The 17521-nt window shown below is 38.3% G+C and overlaps 1 protein-coding gene across 1 annotated transcript in view; it reads right to left on the reverse strand.

The window, feature by feature from the left end:
* Positions 1-537: 537 nt before the first annotated feature.
* The window catches only part of utp4 (UTP4 small subunit processome component), a 41209-nt gene continuing 24225 nt past the window's right edge, over positions 538-17521 (reverse strand). Inside the window, exons 12-16 of the mRNA XM_057835907.1 lie at positions 7171-7277; positions 6994-7089; positions 6716-6901; positions 6522-6632; positions 538-795 (exon numbers count right to left, since the gene is read on the reverse strand). Of these exons, the coding sequence (XP_057691890.1) occupies positions 679-795; positions 6522-6632; positions 6716-6901; positions 6994-7089; positions 7171-7277 (617 nt within the window). The 3' untranslated portion in view covers positions 538-678. The remainder of the gene's footprint in view (positions 796-6521; positions 6633-6715; positions 6902-6993; positions 7090-7170; positions 7278-17521) is intronic.

The raw sequence follows: 17521 nt of genomic DNA on the forward strand, positions 1-17521 counted from the left end.
ATCCATTTAAGTTATTTGGGGAAAATGGTGGTTGCCTTTATGAATGAGGCACCTACGACTATAAACGTCGTAAAATCACACGGCATGTCATTCAAATTCTTAATCTTTACAAGTGTAAAGTTGCCCAAATTTTATTTCTAATGAGGATTAATTTTGAATTATGTAAGGTAAGAAAACTGTTCAACTCCTGTATTAACAGGTGTATTTAAAACTATATATATATATATAACAATATTTACATAAGAAAAATAAAAATGGACTGCATGCGATTCTCTTTTTATCGCTTGACGGCACTAGTATTAAAACTGAATAAAATATTGGGACAGAATTATTACTTTTTTTGCTCAAAAAAGTGCTTGTTAACCAAGAGTTAACTATGAAAAAATGTGATTAAATGCGATTAGGAATTTTCAGTTGACAGCACGAATATTAATATGTACAGTATTTCAGAATAGTCACCACTGTAAACCCAAAGCATATTAACACATTCCCTTTTGTTAGTATCAAGAAGATTAAAATTACATAGGCCAGCAAATCAGCTTCACCCAACAAGAATGTTGGTAACCATTTTATTTATCAAAACTTTTACAAAGTAGCAACTTTTCTGGATGTGGCCTGGCCCAGCCTCAGTTCTTTGACAAAAGCGATCACATGAAACCTGGTGTTTGGTTCTTTTCATTAGGTGGCGAACTTCTTCTGCCGAACTGGAGGCGGCAGCTGAGATTGGATGTCTACAAGGGGGCGTTCAACAGCGACCAGGGACTGGTCCTCCAGCTGAGTCAAACTTAAAAGGTGCTAAGAGAGGAAAAAACACATGAGTCAATATTTCTATCTGCCCAAGATTATATTTCTAAAGGTGATATGCAAGTCCCACAACACTGTTGCATTCATCAGTTTATCATTCACGCCACTTCAAGTACCTGTGTGCCACTGAGCAGGCCCCTCCCTAAATGACGAATCTCTAACACTTTTCTTCACGTGGCTTCAAGTCCCACAGCCTCAATCTATTTAGCATACCACGCACTTGCTAAAAACACGTGGCGATTGCACATTCCAGTCCCTCCCAAAGGCTTCAATTTTCCTTTGTTATGTCAGTGTTAAACATTGCATTCAACCAAGCCTATTAGTAATTTTCCATCTACAGTATGCAGCATATTGCTCAGTCAATAGTTTTATTTTCTTCAAAATTAAACACCACACAGAGTAATGCCATAACTTTGGAAAAATAAACCATTTCTCGGAGCCTTTGAGAACACTCTAGGCCAATGTACAAGTAAAAAGTTAAAATACACACAGATAAAACCCATAAAATCATGAAATTACAAGTAAAAAAAAAAACAGAATTATGAGGAAGAATAAGCCTTTCTACATAAATGTTCTAAGCTGTGACTTGAAGGTTGTAAGAGATTCCTATGTCTTCAAATGTTCAGGGAAGGTGCTCCTCAGGCAGGGAGCTAGCTGAGTGACTAAAGGCTCTTGATTTCATGGTGGCCAAACGGGCTAGTGGGATCGTGAGAAAATTAGATGAAGATGGTGTGAACATGAATATGTAGGAGGTTAGTGAGATACTATGGGGCCTGGTGGGCAAGGACAGACGGGCATACCAGGATTTTCCCGGTTGGCCGGTGTCGGGAGAAATAGTTAGGGTCGTAATTCCTAAAATAATTAGGGTTTAGTGTCACTACATGTGCGCGAACTGCGACCCTATATATTTTACACGTACAAGGGAAAAATAAGTATTGGGTGAAAAATAAGTAGGAATTGGTGACTGCGGTCAAGACAGTGGACGTTCGTGTTCCTGTGGTCAAATGAGCAGACCCTAAAATTAGCACACCCCATAATCCAAGCATTATGTTAATGAATTCCAACCGAGCTGTAAGGCAGTTGACTTCCGTATGCACACGTTGTTCCCAACTCTTTAAAAAACTCAACACTTTAAAATATGTAACAGCACCATTGTCATCATTTAAGGAAAAAAGTCGCCTGATCTTAAAACCGCTTCAACTGTGCGTTATTTGCGCTGTCGCGTCAGTACAATATTATGTGATTCCCCATAACAACGGGTCAGTAGATGGTAGGTTACAGTTCCCATTTTGTGGCAGTTCTCAATTTTGCAGGACTGTAAACCCACAATTCTGAAGGAATTCTGGCCAGGGTTGGTAAATAACAGTAGTGGACCTCTCTGACCACTCCCAAACTCAAAACTATGCATTTTACTGGACCAATATTTAGAAAATTTGAATTAGAAGGTCCTACATGTGTACTTTGATCAGGTTACAGTTCTCTAAAGGTTTACAAATGTTATAGTTCATCCTATCAATGACCTGTTTGCATTAAAATCACTACATACTTTAAAATCACTACACTGTTGCAATTATTTTACTCTCTGCTAATTAGGGCTCGGGTTATTGGTTACTATAATATTTTTGTCCAAAACAACATCAAATACTGTTTTTTTTTTTTCCATAAATATGCAGGTAGGGGTACTTGTGTTGCCGGCTAGATGGCTTGCAACACAGTCCATAAAGTGGGCCGGTCTTTTAATGACTCCCGGGCCACTCTACCAAACCCCCCAGGCCGCTCATGCTGGTGGTTTCAGGCCCAGAAAGTTCATGAAAGGATTTTGTAACCATAGACTTCAAAATGCATTGACGGGACATGGGGCCGATTCATAAGGGGCCTATCTCCGTCAAAGCTGACCGAGTGGAGAAACAAAGCTTTTTATGTTGAAAATTCTTGTGAATAAATGCTTGAATGCCTGAATTTTTTATAGGTATGGACGTAAAACAGTCTCGATTCTTGGTTATAAGCAACAACAACAACAACAAAAAAAGTGCAGGTAGCATTTATTTAACGTAAATATTGCGAACTCTGAGGCTAGTCAGTCAGGAAATTAGCGGCTGCCATATGTTAAAAAAAGCTTTTTCCGTCAAAAATTCTTGTGAATAAATGCTTAAATCTCTGAACTCTTTATAGATATGGACATAAAACAGTCTCGGTTCTTGGTTAAAAGCAAAAAAACTGCAGGTAGTATTTATTTTATGTAAATGTTGCGAACTGTGAGGCTAGTCGGTAAGGAAATTAGCGGCTGCCGTATGGAAACAAAGCTTTTTCCGTCATAAATTCTTGTGAATAAATGCTTAAATCCCTGAATTCTTTATAAATATGGACGTAAAAGAGTCTCGATTCTTGGCTAAAAGCAAAAAAAAACGTGCAGATAGAATTTATTTTACGTAAAACTGCAGTCCGTAAGGAAATTAGCAGCTGCCATATGTAAACAAAGCTTTTTAATGCTTAAATCCCTTAATTCTTTATAGATATGGACATAAGAGAGTCTCTATTCTTGGTTAAAAGCAAAAAAAAAAAAAAAAAAAAAAAAGTGCCGGTAGCATTTATTTAACGTAAATATTGCGAACTCTGAGGCAAGCCAGTCAGGAAATTAGCGGCTGCCATATGTTAAAAAAAGCTTTTCCCGTCAAAAATTCTTGTGAATAAATGCTTAAATCTCTGAATTCTTTATAGATATGGACATAAAACAGTCTCGGTTCTTGGTTAAAAGCAAAAAACTGTGCAGGTAGTATTTATTTTATGTAAATGTTGCGAACTGTGAGGCTAGCCGGTAAGGAAATTAGCGGCTGCCATATGTAAACAAATCTTTTTCAGTCATAAATTCTTGTGAATAAATGCTTAAATCCCTGAATTCTTTATAGATATGGACGTAAAAGAGTCAATTCTTGGCTAGAAGCAAAAAAAACCGTGCAGATAGAATTTTACGTACAATTGCGGTCCGTAAGGAAATTAGCAGGTGCCATATGTAAACAAAGCTTTTTAATGCTTAAATCCCTTAATTCTTTATAGATATGGACGTAAGAGAGTCTCGATTCTTGGTTAAAAGCAAAAAAAAAAAAAAAGTGTAGGTAGCATTTATTTAACGTAAATATTGCGAACTCTGAGGCTAGTCAGTCAGGAAATTAGCGGCTGCCATACGTTAACAAAGAGCTTTTTCCGTCAGAAATTCTTGTGAATAAATGCTTAAATCTCTGAATTCTTAATAGATATGGACATAAAACAGTCTCGGCTCTTGGTTAAAAGCAAAAAAACTGCACGTAGTATTTATTTTGCGTAAATGTTGCGAACTGTGATGCTAGTCGGTAAGGAAATTAGCGGCTGCCATATGTAAACAAAGCTTTTTCCGTTAAAAATTCTTGGGAATAAATGCTTAAATATCTGAATTCTTTATAGATACGGACGTGAAGAAGTCCATAAAAAAATTTTTTTTTTAAAGTGCACGTAACTTTTTTTTCGTAAATATTGCGGTCAGTAAGGAAATTAGCGGCTGCCATATGAAACAAAGAGCTTTTTTCGTTGAAAATTCTTGTGAATAAATGCTTGAATCCCTGAATTCTTTATAGATATGGACGTAAAAGAGTCTCAATTTTTGGCTAAAAGCAAAAAAACGTGCAGATAGCATTTATTTTACGTAAAATTGAGGTCAGTAAGGAAATTAGCAGCTGCCATATGTAAACAAAGCTTTTTAATGCTTAAATCCCTTAATTCTTTATAGATATGGACGTAAGAGTCTCGATTCTTGGTTAAAAACAAAAAAAAAAAACAACAACAAAAAAACGTGAAGGTAGCAATTATTTTACATGAATATTGCTAAGTATAATGCCAATGCTGTAGCTGCAAATTTCTCCCATTGATTTTTTTCACGTTTCAAAATGCATGCATGGTACGAAAAATATAATAATTACCTTGAATCCCCGAACAAATCACTCCTGAGACAATCCTTCCTGTTTGTATGCAGTACAGCTTTCGTACTTTTCAAACCTAAATCTGGCGTTAGATCGCTGCATGTGACCGACTGCTAATAAATGAAGCGGAGTGTTGGACGGCCCCCTTCGGGGGCAGTGACGCAGTTAGTGGGGAATATGTCATGTCAATACATTATGAAGTCTATGTTGTAAATGACATGGAATTTAATGTGGTGTTGCCGAAAAATAGGTGTAATGTGGCTCAAGGAAGGAGTTCTTCTGATGATCCCGAATCCGGTTTTGGACCAGTTGCAGTTTATAGATAGATTTGTCAGGAAAACCAATAATACTATTCAGGCTAATCTTTTTGAAATATGTTGGATAGTGCTGCAACGATTAATCGATTAACTCGAGTATTTGATTAGGAAATAAAAAAAGATTCAAATTAAATTTTGTTGCTTCGAGTATTCGTTTACTTAAAGTGGCGTGGTAATGGTTTGTTTTGAAAGTGTTTGCATTTAGTTTTATTGATTTGGGTGGATGCACTGCACATGGCTGAATTCAGCTGCTCCCTGTTAAGACCAACATATGCTAAGTTTTTGTTTGAGCTAATGTTTTTTTTAAAGCATTCGTAGTTTAGTTCATAGGTATATTTGGACGTTTTTCTTTTTTTGTGGGAATTAGTGTCTGGACCATTTGTCAAGAGCATTGTAAATAAATAAATAAATAAATAAAACGTTATATTATAGCATTTAAGCTATCGGTCTTTAGCCAATTGTTCTTTTGTTGCACATACAGTAGATTCTCATTTATTTATTTATTTTTTTATACTGTTCGGGGCTCAGCTCAGGTATCATTTTTTACGTTCCTTATCCGATTACTCGATTATTCGAACTAACTACTTCATCGATTAATCGACTACTAAAATAATTGATAGCTGCAGCCCTAGAATTGGAGCAACAAATGTGTTTTCTTTGATCGTAACACTGATTTTTATAGAGCAGATATTTAGAAAAATGCATGTTTTCCTAAATTTTATAAGATTACAGTATGTAGCAATGTTATTAAGGATGCAACAGTTAATCTATGTGGACGAATATAACAATTGGCTAAGCACAAGCAAAGGGAAATCAATCAATATGCAAAACCAATAAATATCGCCATCTTTTAGATATGCTGTTTTGTTAAAAAGAATGAGTTGTATTCAAATGTGTGAAATGTATTGGCAACAGTTGTCAGAAATATCCAAATACCGGTAACTGTAGTTTTTGCTTTAGGTGAGATGGAACCAATTGTGTTACACGTGCACATTATATAGTATTAAATCCACTGACGGCCATTGAATCGAATCATAGCAGACTTTGTAATATCGGGAAATATCGTATCAATATTGAATCGTCATGAAATTGGTGAAACACATACGGGAATGAACACTCACAGAAATACACCATGAAACTATCATAACAACAAGTCATTTCAAGCAGAGGTTAACATTCTTTTTTTTTTATGGTATCAATCTAGTTTCTGCATTCTCCATTACATCTCAGTTACACTCTTGACCAAACAAAGCTAAACATTTGATTATCTCTCAATGATCTTAATTGTGACGCGAACATAGTCTGGCTGAGTCTACATTGCTATTTTTGCACTAATGCCAAAAATAGGCTGTTCAAAATTCAGATTTTTAGATAAAAGCACAATGAGATTTTGTTGAAGTCAAGATTTCAATGCAAAGATAATGAAGCCATGTGGGTATCATAATGGTACCTGAAAGGTTTTGCAAATCTTGAACGAGTGGCTGTGTCTTATCCTTTCCGACTCGGGAAGACTCCGAAGTGTCATCTGATTAGACAGCTGAGATTTTGCTTCTGGGAGGGGCTACAGGTGTATGATTTAAAAAGCCATTTTGACAACAGTACAGGGCAAGCCAAGTGAATTGCGGTCACGGTCTCCTTACATACCAGGCTCTTGTCAATAATGCAGAACATAAACGCGTCGTGCAAAAGAATGTGAGCCGAGTTCTTGTGATTAAAGGTGATGTGGGTGATAGGCGTATCCCTCTGCAGCCACACAGGGTGCAACCCATGTTTCTGCAGCTTGCGACTCCACTCTGTGTACTCCTTTTGGACCAGAGAGAACTCAAATATCTGCAGAGCAATAATCCATGCACGTATGGCACATAGATAAAGTAAGTGGAAGACTGGGCTATCATGAGACAGAGATGACCGGCGTGTTCAACCTGCTGGTCAGCATGGACTACGATGAGGTTTCTGGTGGTTGGGTGGATGGCCATAGCAGTAGGACAGGAGCTGTACACTGGCACTGAGCAGTGAAGCTAGGAGCACACGCAATGGGAAAAAGTTCAATGGTGAATGGACACACACTGTGCAGACTAATAAAATTAATCTCCAATCACCTTCAGCTTTTGAAGGTTGTAGACGTGAACCTCACAGCCTGTGTTGGCCGCTACGAGCCAGTTGCCGTCGTCACTTGCATGCAACAGGTGGATTGGCTGTCTGGACCCTGAAGCATAAAAATTTAAATGCTCATTAAGATTGCTGAATCATTCATAGCACAGGTCTCCAAATCAGTCCTGGTTTTTGTTCCAACTGATCCAGCACACGCACAGTTTAATCAATTAGGTTTCAACTACAGTTAAACAAGCAGCAATCTTGTTTAAACTAAAAAAACAGACTGATGAAAAGATGTCTTGATTGGAATAAAATGCTGCATCTACTGCGGCATTTTGTGGAGTAGTTTGGATACTCCCGATTTAAGAACATTGACTCTCAAACATGTAGCATACCACCTTGGTAATATTTGGGTTTCCAAGTACGACTACAATCAAAAAGTAGCAGAAGCTATAATACAACCCCAATTTATATCAAGTTGTGACATTGTGGTAAACAAAATACAATGATTTGCAAATCATGTTCAACCAATATTTATGTGAATCCATTACTAAGACAAGATATTTTATGTTCAAACTGAAACTATATTGTTTCAACCAAATAATCATTAACATAGAATTTTATGGCTGGAACGCGTTCTGAAAGAGATGAAAAAGGTGCTAAACAAAACTGATGGGTCGTTTACATGAAATGATAAAAAAAAAACACTGTTTGGAACACTGCACAGCTGAACATGCTAATTCGAAACTGTTGGGTGACGTGACTGGGTATAGACAAGTTTCCGAGGTACCGCTGTACTTCCGCATTTCTGCTCGCGACTTCCATTTTACAAGTTCTCGAACCAAAACAACAATGAAACTGGAGTGGCATCACTCATCAAAATCCTTCAATTTTTTTTTTTTAAATACCGCATCTATCTGCCATCATCACGACATGGGAGTACAACATGAAGAAAGAGTGACCACAGCCACAATATTTTTGTATTTTGTTGATTTAATGGCAGTGAAAGGAAAACAATCAGGAACCTGAAAATCCCCAAGGCACAGCAACAAAGTTGAATGTGTCCTGATTAGGGCTGTCAAAATTATCGCGTTAAGGGGTGGTAATTAATTTTTTTAACTAATCACGTTAAAATATTTGACACAATCAACACACATGCCCCGCTCAGAATAAAATGACACCACAGTGTCATGCCCACTTGTTACTTGTGTTTTTTGTCTCCCTCTGCTGGCACTTTGGTGCGACTGAATTTATGGGTTTAAGCACAATGAGCATTGTGTAATTATTGACATCAGCAATGGCGATCTACTAGTTTATTTTTTGATTGAAAATTTTACAAATTTTATTAAAACGAAAACATGAAGAGGGGTTTTAATATAAAATTTCTATAACTTGTACAAACATTTATCTTTTAAGAACTACAAGTCTTTCTATCAATGGATCGCTTTAACAGAAGGTTTATGTTAATTAATTTGTGGGAATTTGTGTTCATGAAGGCAGATGTGAAACCAAGACACGATAATGATTGTAATTACTTATTATGATGATGTTTATTATTACTTAGTACAACTACTGTTCTGGCTGCAACACATGCTAACTACTAAGCTATGCTTGCAACTGCTGCTAATCAGTTTGTGTAGTCACTGTGTAGGACTGTACAATTATGTTCAATTTGACTACAATTCCGTGTTTTGCGTCACAGCTATTAGTTTTGCTGAACAGAGTTATACAACAATAAAGAAATGGAAAACACTCACACACGGGCTTCTTACCCTCATCAATGCATAAATCCAGGTCTTACAAGTTTTTTGTTAACAGTTCGAAAGCACTGTTAGGCAAGGGAAGACAATTTGATGTGCCTCACAACAACTTACTATATGTTGATGGACATATATGGTAAATGGTAAATGGTGTTATATCAAGACTACGTGCATTCTACCTTTTACATATGCTACCTAAAGTTGTGGGTGATGGAAGGCTTGAGTTACGCTCCACCTACGTTAATATTTTTCAAATTCTTTTATAAACTGTGATTTGCTGACCTGTTTTGCACATGCACAAAATGTTATAAGAAATAAAATCATGCGGTCTTATAGTTTTATTCTGATCACTATCTGCAATATAAAAGAAACTGCTTGTGTTTATATGGGTGCTGAGCTCATAATACCATGACTATAACCAGGTGAAAAATACCATGTAATATTTCCTTGTAACAACAAAACCCCTTGCAGCACTTCTGCATTCGGCAACTGTCATATTTAAATTATTTGTAATTTCGCTTCATTTTGGTCACTCAGGTGGTTGGCATATCAATCTCCACCTCATGTTAACACAGGCTGCACAGACTGAGAATTTTGTCCACAAACAATCAACAAAGTGATAAAGAACAATCTTTTAGTTGGATCATTTAAGTTTAAAGCAGCGAGCCAAATCCTTATTGTCTTAAACTTATTGTCTGCTGCTGGTTTCGATTCAAGGTACATGGCGAGATGGATCCACACTGGCGCTTTTGTAGCAGCTGGTCGCTGATCAAAACATTCCGCTTCCAACAACATACAGTGGTACCGCTACATACGAAGTTAATTCGTTCGGACCTTGTTTGTAAGTCGAAATGGTCGTATGTCGAGCAGGATTTTCCCATAGGAATACACTATAATTCCATTAATTCGTTCTACAGCCCGAAAACCTACACTAAGTTCTCAATAAATATTGATGGCACTATTGCAAATATCAATTACAAAGAGCAAACAAATACATTATGAATACAAATCGGAATAATAATAGCAATAATAACTAGAAACTGCAATTTCGGGAGAAATTACACACCTTGGTCTTTCCTCTGTGGAGATACAGATCTTAGCCCCACTCAGGTCTATCAATAGAATGGATCATAATGCCAGTCATTGGCAAAAAACAAAGTAAAAGCCGTTAGAAATGAATGGGAGAATTGGACGTCCATGGACGTCAATGGCGGCACCTTTCATAATTGTTAATGGAATCGGGGAAGTTTGGGGGACACGTCCTAATGATATCTAGTCATTTTCTGTTGATTTGGGAAAAAAAAAAAAATTCCCATTGAAAATGAATGGAAAAATTTTGGACGTCCATGGACGTCAATGGTATCAACTTACATAAGCGTCAATGGATACTAAGTACATTGGCATCAATAAAATGAACAAACATGAAAAAATGCCATTGGAAATGAATGGGAAGTTTGGACGTCCATGAACGTCAATGGCATCACCCTCCATAAGCGGCAATGCAATCGGGGACATTTGGGGGACACGTCCTAATGATATCTAGTCATTTTCTGTTGATTTGGGGAAAAAAAAAAAAATCCCATTGAAAATGAATGGGAAAAATTTTGGACGTCCATGGACGTCAATGGTATCAACTTACATAAGCGTCAATGGAATCCAAGTACATTGGCATCAATAGAATGAACAAACATGAAGAAATGCCATTGGAAATGAATGGGAAGTTTGGACGTCCATGGACGTCAATGGCATCACCCCCCATAAGCGGCAATGCAATCGGGGACATTTGGGGGACACGTCCTAATGATATCTAGTCATTTTCTGTTGATTTGGGGAAAAAAAAAAATTCCCATTGAAAATGAATGGGAAAAATTTTGGACGTCCATGGACGTCAATGGTATCAACTTACATAAGCGTCAATGGAATCCAAGTACATTGGCATCAATAGAATGAACAAACATGAAGAAATGCCTTTGGAAATGAATGGGAAGTTTGGACGTCCATGAACGTCAATGGCATCACCCCCCATAAGCGGCAATGCAATCGGGGACATTTGGGGGACACGTCCTAATGATATCTAGTCATTTTCTGTTGATTTGGGGAAAAAAAAAAAATTCCCATTGAAAATGAATGGGAAAAATTTTGGACGTCCATGGACGTCAATGGTATCAACTTACATAAGCGTCAATGGAATCCAAGTACATTGGCATCAATAGAATGAACAAACATGAAGAAATGCCATTGGAAATTAATGGGAAGTTTGGACGTCCATGGACGTCAATGGCATCACCCTCCATAAGCAGCAATGCAATCGGGCACATTTGGGGGAAACGTCCTATTGATATCTAGTCATTTTCTGTTGATTTGGGGAAAAAAAAAAAAATTCCCATTGAAAATGAATGGGAAAAATTTTGGACGTCCATGGACGTCAATGGTATCAACTTACATAAGCGTCAATGGAATCCAAGTACATTGGCATCAAAAGAATGAACAAACATGAAGAAATGCCATTGGAAATGAATGGGAAGTTTGGACGTCCCTGGACGTCAATGGCATCACCCTCCATAAGCAGCAATGCAATCGGGGACATTTGGGGGACAGGTCCTATTGATATCTAGTCATTTTCTGTTGATTTGGGGAAAAAAAAAAATTTCCCATTGAAAATGAATGGGTAAAATTTTGGACGTCCATGGACGTCCATGGCAGCACCCCCCATAAGCGTCAATGGAATTGGGGACGTTTGGGATATACGTCCTATTGATATCTGGTCATTTTCTGTTGATTTGGAGAAATTTCGTTTTTTCCCCATTGAAAATGAATGGGAAAAATTTTGGACGTCCATGTAAGTCAATGGCGGTACCCTTCATAAGCGTCAATGGAATTGGGGAAGTTTGGGGGACACGTCCTATTGATATCTGGTCATTTTCTGTTGATTTGGGGTAATTTTGTTTTTTCCCCATTGAAAATGAATGGGAAAAATTTTGGACGTCCATGGCAGTCAATGGCATCGACATCCATATAATCAATTGAATCCAAGTACATTGGCATCAGTAGATTCGACATGCATGGCCGTCAATGGCATCAATGCAATGTAAATTCCATTGGAAATCCCATTGGAAGTGAATGGGACTTTTCCCATTCGAAATGAATGGGATAGTTTTTGGCAAATTTCCGAGGAAGCGTAATTTTTTTCCAAATTCTGTATACAACTTTTATGCCCCTCACCGTCCCGGAATTTTTGATGCCCAAATTATGTGATTTGGTCAAAAATTGTAGGACTAGATACATTTTGAAACTTTTTATTTTTTCACGGAAAATTGCCGTTTACGGACGAACGGAAAAATTTTCGGGGCCATTTGTAAAGTTTCCTGTGTCACGCGAAAATTCCGGTCGTGCCGATACTTGAACGGTGCCGATCGGTCTAACGGTTCGGGCTGTGAAGCGCGCGTTTTTTTTCCATTCAAAATGAATAAGAAAGTTTTTGGCAAATTTCCGGGGAACCGTAAATTTTTGCCAAATTCTGTATACAACTTTTATGCCCCTCACCGTCCCGGAATTTTTGATGCCCAAATTATGTGATTTGGTCAAAAATTGTAGGACTAGATACATTTTGAAACTTTTTTTATTTTTCGGAAAATTGCCGTTTACGGGCGAACGGAAAATTTTTCGTGGCGGTTTGAAAAATTCCCATCGTCACGCGAAAAATCCGGTCGTGCCGATACTTCAACGGTGCCGATCGGTGCTACGGTTTGGGCTGTGCGTTGGCTCAAAAAAACGCGGAGAATTATTGAATAATAATAATAACTAGAAACTGCAATTTCGGGAGAAATTACACACCTTGGTCTTTCCTCTGTGGAGATACAGATCTTAGCCCCACTCAGGTCTATCAATAGAATGGATCATAATGCCAGTCATTGGCAAAAAACAAAGTAAAAGCCGTTAGAAATGAATGGGAGAATTGGACGTCCATGGACGTCAATGGCGGCACCTTTCATAATTGTTAATGGAATCGGGGAAGTTTGGGGGACACGTCCTAATGATATCTAGTCATTTTCTGTTGATTTGGGAAAAAAAAAAAAATTCCCATTGAAAATGAATGGAAAAATTTTGGACGTCCATGGACGTCAATGGTATCAACTTACATAAGCGTCAATGGATACTAAGTACATTGGCATCAATAAAATGAACAAACATGAAAAAATGCCATTGGAAATGAATGGGAAGTTTGGACGTCCATGAACGTCAATGGCATCACCCTCCATAAGCGGCAATGCAATCGGGGACATTTGGGGGACACGTCCTAATGATATCTAGTCATTTTCTGTTGATTTGGGGAAAAAAAAAAAAATCCCATTGAAAATGAATGGGAAAAATTTTGGACGTCCATGGACGTCAATGGTATCAACTTACATAAGCGTCAATGGAATCCAAGTACATTGGCATCAATAGAATGAACAAACATGAAGAAATGCCATTGGAAATGAATGGGAAGTTTGGACGTCCATGGACGTCAATGGCATCACCCCCCATAAGCGGCAATGCAATCGGGGACATTTGGGGGACACGTCCTAATGATATCTAGTCATTTTCTGTTGATTTGGGGAAAAAAAAAAATTCCCATTGAAAATGAATGGGAAAAATTTTGGACGTCCATGGACGTCAATGGTATCAACTTACATAAGCGTCAATGGAATCCAAGTACATTGGCATCAATAGAATGAACAAACATGAAGAAATGCCTTTGGAAATGAATGGGAAGTTTGGACGTCCATGAACGTCAATGGCATCACCCCCCATAAGCGGCAATGCAATCGGGGACATTTGGGGGACACGTCCTAATGATATCTAGTCATTTTCTGTTGATTTGGGGAAAAAAAAAAAATTCCCATTGAAAATGAATGGGAAAAATTTTGGACGTCCATGGACGTCAATGGTATCAACTTACATAAGCGTCAATGGAATCCAAGTACATTGGCATCAATAGAATGAACAAACATGAAGAAATGCCATTGGAAATTAATGGGAAGTTTGGACGTCCATGGACGTCAATGGCATCACCCTCCATAAGCAGCAATGCAATCGGGCACATTTGGGGGAAACGTCCTATTGATATCTAGTCATTTTCTGTTGATTTGGGGAAAAAAAAAAAAATTCCCATTGAAAATGAATGGGAAAAATTTTGGACGTCCATGGACGTCAATGGTATCAACTTACATAAGCGTCAATGGAATCCAAGTACATTGGCATCAAAAGAATGAACAAACATGAAGAAATGCCATTGGAAATGAATGGGAAGTTTGGACGTCCCTGGACGTCAATGGCATCACCCTCCATAAGCAGCAATGCAATCGGGGACATTTGGGGGACAGGTCCTATTGATATCTAGTCATTTTCTGTTGATTTGGGGAAAAAAAAAAATTTCCCATTGAAAATGAATGGGTAAAATTTTGGACGTCCATGGACGTCCATGGCAGCACCCCCCATAAGCGTCAATGGAATTGGGGACGTTTGGGATATACGTCCTATTGATATCTGGTCATTTTCTGTTGATTTGGAGAAATTTCGTTTTTTCCCCATTGAAAATGAATGGGAAAAATTTTGGACGTCCATGTAAGTCAATGGCGGTACCCTTCATAAGCGTCAATGGAATTGGGGAAGTTTGGGGGACACGTCCTATTGATATCTGGTCATTTTCTGTTGATTTGGGGTAATTTTGTTTTTTCCCCATTGAAAATGAATGGGAAAAATTTTGGACGTCCATGGCAGTCAATGGCATCGACATCCATATAATCAATTGAATCCAAGTACATTGGCATCAGTAGATTCGACATGCATGGCCGTCAATGGCATCAATGCAATGTAAATTCCATTGGAAATCCCATTGGAAGTGAATGGGACTTTTCCCATTCGAAATGAATGGGATAGTTTTTGGCAAATTTCCGAGGAAGCGTAATTTTTTTCCAAATTCTGTATACAACTTTTATGCCCCTCACCGTCCCGGAATTTTTGATGCCCAAATTATGTGATTTGGTCAAAAATTGTAGGACTAGATACATTTTGAAACTTTTTATTTTTTCACGGAAAATTGCCGTTTACGGACGAACGGAAAAATTTTCGGGGCCATTTGTAAAGTTTCCTGTGTCACGCGAAAATTCCGGTCGTGCCGATACTTGAACGGTGCCGATCGGTCTAACGGTTCGGGCTGTGAAGCGCGCGTTTTTTTTCCATTCAAAATGAATAAGAAAGTTTTTGGCAAATTTCCGGGGAACCGTAAATTTTTGCCAAATTCTGTATACAACTTTTATGCCCCTCACCGTCCCGGAATTTTTGATGCCCAAATTATGTGATTTGGTCAAAAATTGTAGGACTAGATACATTTTGAAACTTTTTTTATTTTTCGGAAAATTGCCGTTTACGGGCGAACGGAAAATTTTTCGTGGCGGTTTGAAAAATTCCCATCGTCACGCGAAAAATCCGGTCGTGCCGATACTTCAACGGTGCCGATCGGTGCTACGGTTTGGGCTGTGCGTTGGCTCAAAAAAACGCGGAGAATTATTGAATAATAATAATAATAACTAGAAACTGCAATTTCGGGAGAAATTACACACCTTGGTCTTTCCTCTGTGGAGATACAGATCTTAGCCCCACTCAGGTCTATCAATAGAATGGACCATAATGCCAGTCAATGGCACTAAACAAAGTAAAAGCCATTAGAAAAGATTGGGAGAATTGGACGTCCATGTCCGTCAATGGCAGCACCCTCCATAAGCGTCAATAGAGTCGGAGACGTTTAGGGGACAAGTCCTATTGATATCTGGTCATTTTCTGTTGATTTGGGAATTTTTTTTTTTTTCCCCATTGAAAATGAATGGGAAAAATTTGGACGTCCATGGACGTCAATGGCATCACCCTCCATAAGCATCAATGCTATCGGGGACATTTGGGGTAAAGGTCCTATTGATATCTGGTGATTTCCTACTGATTTGGGGACATTTTTTGTTTTTGCCATTGAAAATGAATGGGAAAAATTTGGACGTCCATGGACGTCAATGGTATCAACTTACATAAGCGTCAATGGAATCCAAGTACATTGGCATCAATAGAATGAACAAACATGAAAAAATGCCATTGGGATTTAATGGGAAGTTTGGACGTCCATGAACGTCAATGGCATCACCCTCCATAAGCGGCAATGCAATCGGGGACATTTGGGGGACACGTCCTAATGATATCTAGTCATTTTCTGTTGATTTGGGGAAGAAAAAAAAAATTCCCATTGAAAATGAATGGGAAAAATTTTGGACGTCCATGGACGTCAATGGTATCAACTTACATAAGCGTCAATGGAATCCAAGTACATTGGCATCAATAGAATGAACAAACATGAAGAAATGCCATTGGAAATAAATGGGAAGTTTGGACGTCCGTGGACGTCAATGGCATCACCCTCCATAAGAGGCAATGCAATCGGGGACATTTGGGGGACACGTCCTATTGATATCTAGTCATTTTCTGTTGATTTGGGGGAAAAAAAAAAATTCCCATTGAAAATGAATGGGAAAATTTTTGGACGTCCATGGACGTCAATGGTATCAACTTACATAAGCGTCAATGGAATCCAAGTACATTGGCATCAATAGAATGAACAAACATGAAGAACTGCCATTGGGATTTAATGGGAAGTTTGGACGTCCATGAACGTCAATGGCATCACCCTCCATAAGCGGCAATGCAATCGGGGACATTTGGGGGACACGTCCTAATGATATCTAGTCATTTTCTGTTGATTTGGGGAAAAAAAAAAAATTCCCATTGAAAATGAATGGGAAAAATTTTGGACGTCCATGGACGTCAATGGTATCAACTTACATAAGCGTCAATGGAATCCAAGTACATTGGCATCAATAGAATGAACAAACATGAAGAAATGCCATTGGAAATAAATGGGAAGTTTGGACGTCCATGGACGTCAATGGCATCACCCTCCATATGCAGCAATCCAATCGGGGACATTTGGGGGACACGTCCTAATGATATCTAGTCATTTTCTGTTGATTTGGGGAAAAAAAAAAATTTCCCATTGAAAATGAATGGGAAAAATTTTGGACGTCCATGGACGTCAATGGTATCAACTTACATAAGCGTCAATGGAATCCAAGTACATTGGCATCAATAGAATGAACAAACATGAAGAAATGCCATTGGAATTAATGGGAAGTTTGGACGTCCGTGGAAGTCAATGGCATCACCCTCCATAAGCAGCAATGCAATGGGGCACATTTGGGGGAAACGTCCTATTGATATCTAGTCATTTTCTGTTGATTTGGGGGAAAAAAAAAAAATTCCCATTGAAAATGAATGGGAAAAATTTTGGACGTCCATGGACGTCACTGGTATCAACTTACATAAGCGTCAATGGAATCCAAGTATATTGGCATCAATAGAATGAACAATCATTAAGAAATGCCATTGGAAATGAATGGGAAGTTTGGACGTCCGTGGACGTCAATGGCATCACCCTCCATAAGCAGCAATGCAATCGGGCACATTTGGGGGAAACGTCCTATTGATATCTAGTCATTTTCTGTTGATTTGGGGA

The sequence above is a fragment of the Corythoichthys intestinalis genome, chromosome 5, assembly GCF_030265065.1.
Source record: "Corythoichthys intestinalis isolate RoL2023-P3 chromosome 5, ASM3026506v1, whole genome shotgun sequence".
Classification (NCBI taxonomy): domain Eukaryota; kingdom Metazoa; phylum Chordata; class Actinopteri; order Syngnathiformes; family Syngnathidae; genus Corythoichthys; species Corythoichthys intestinalis.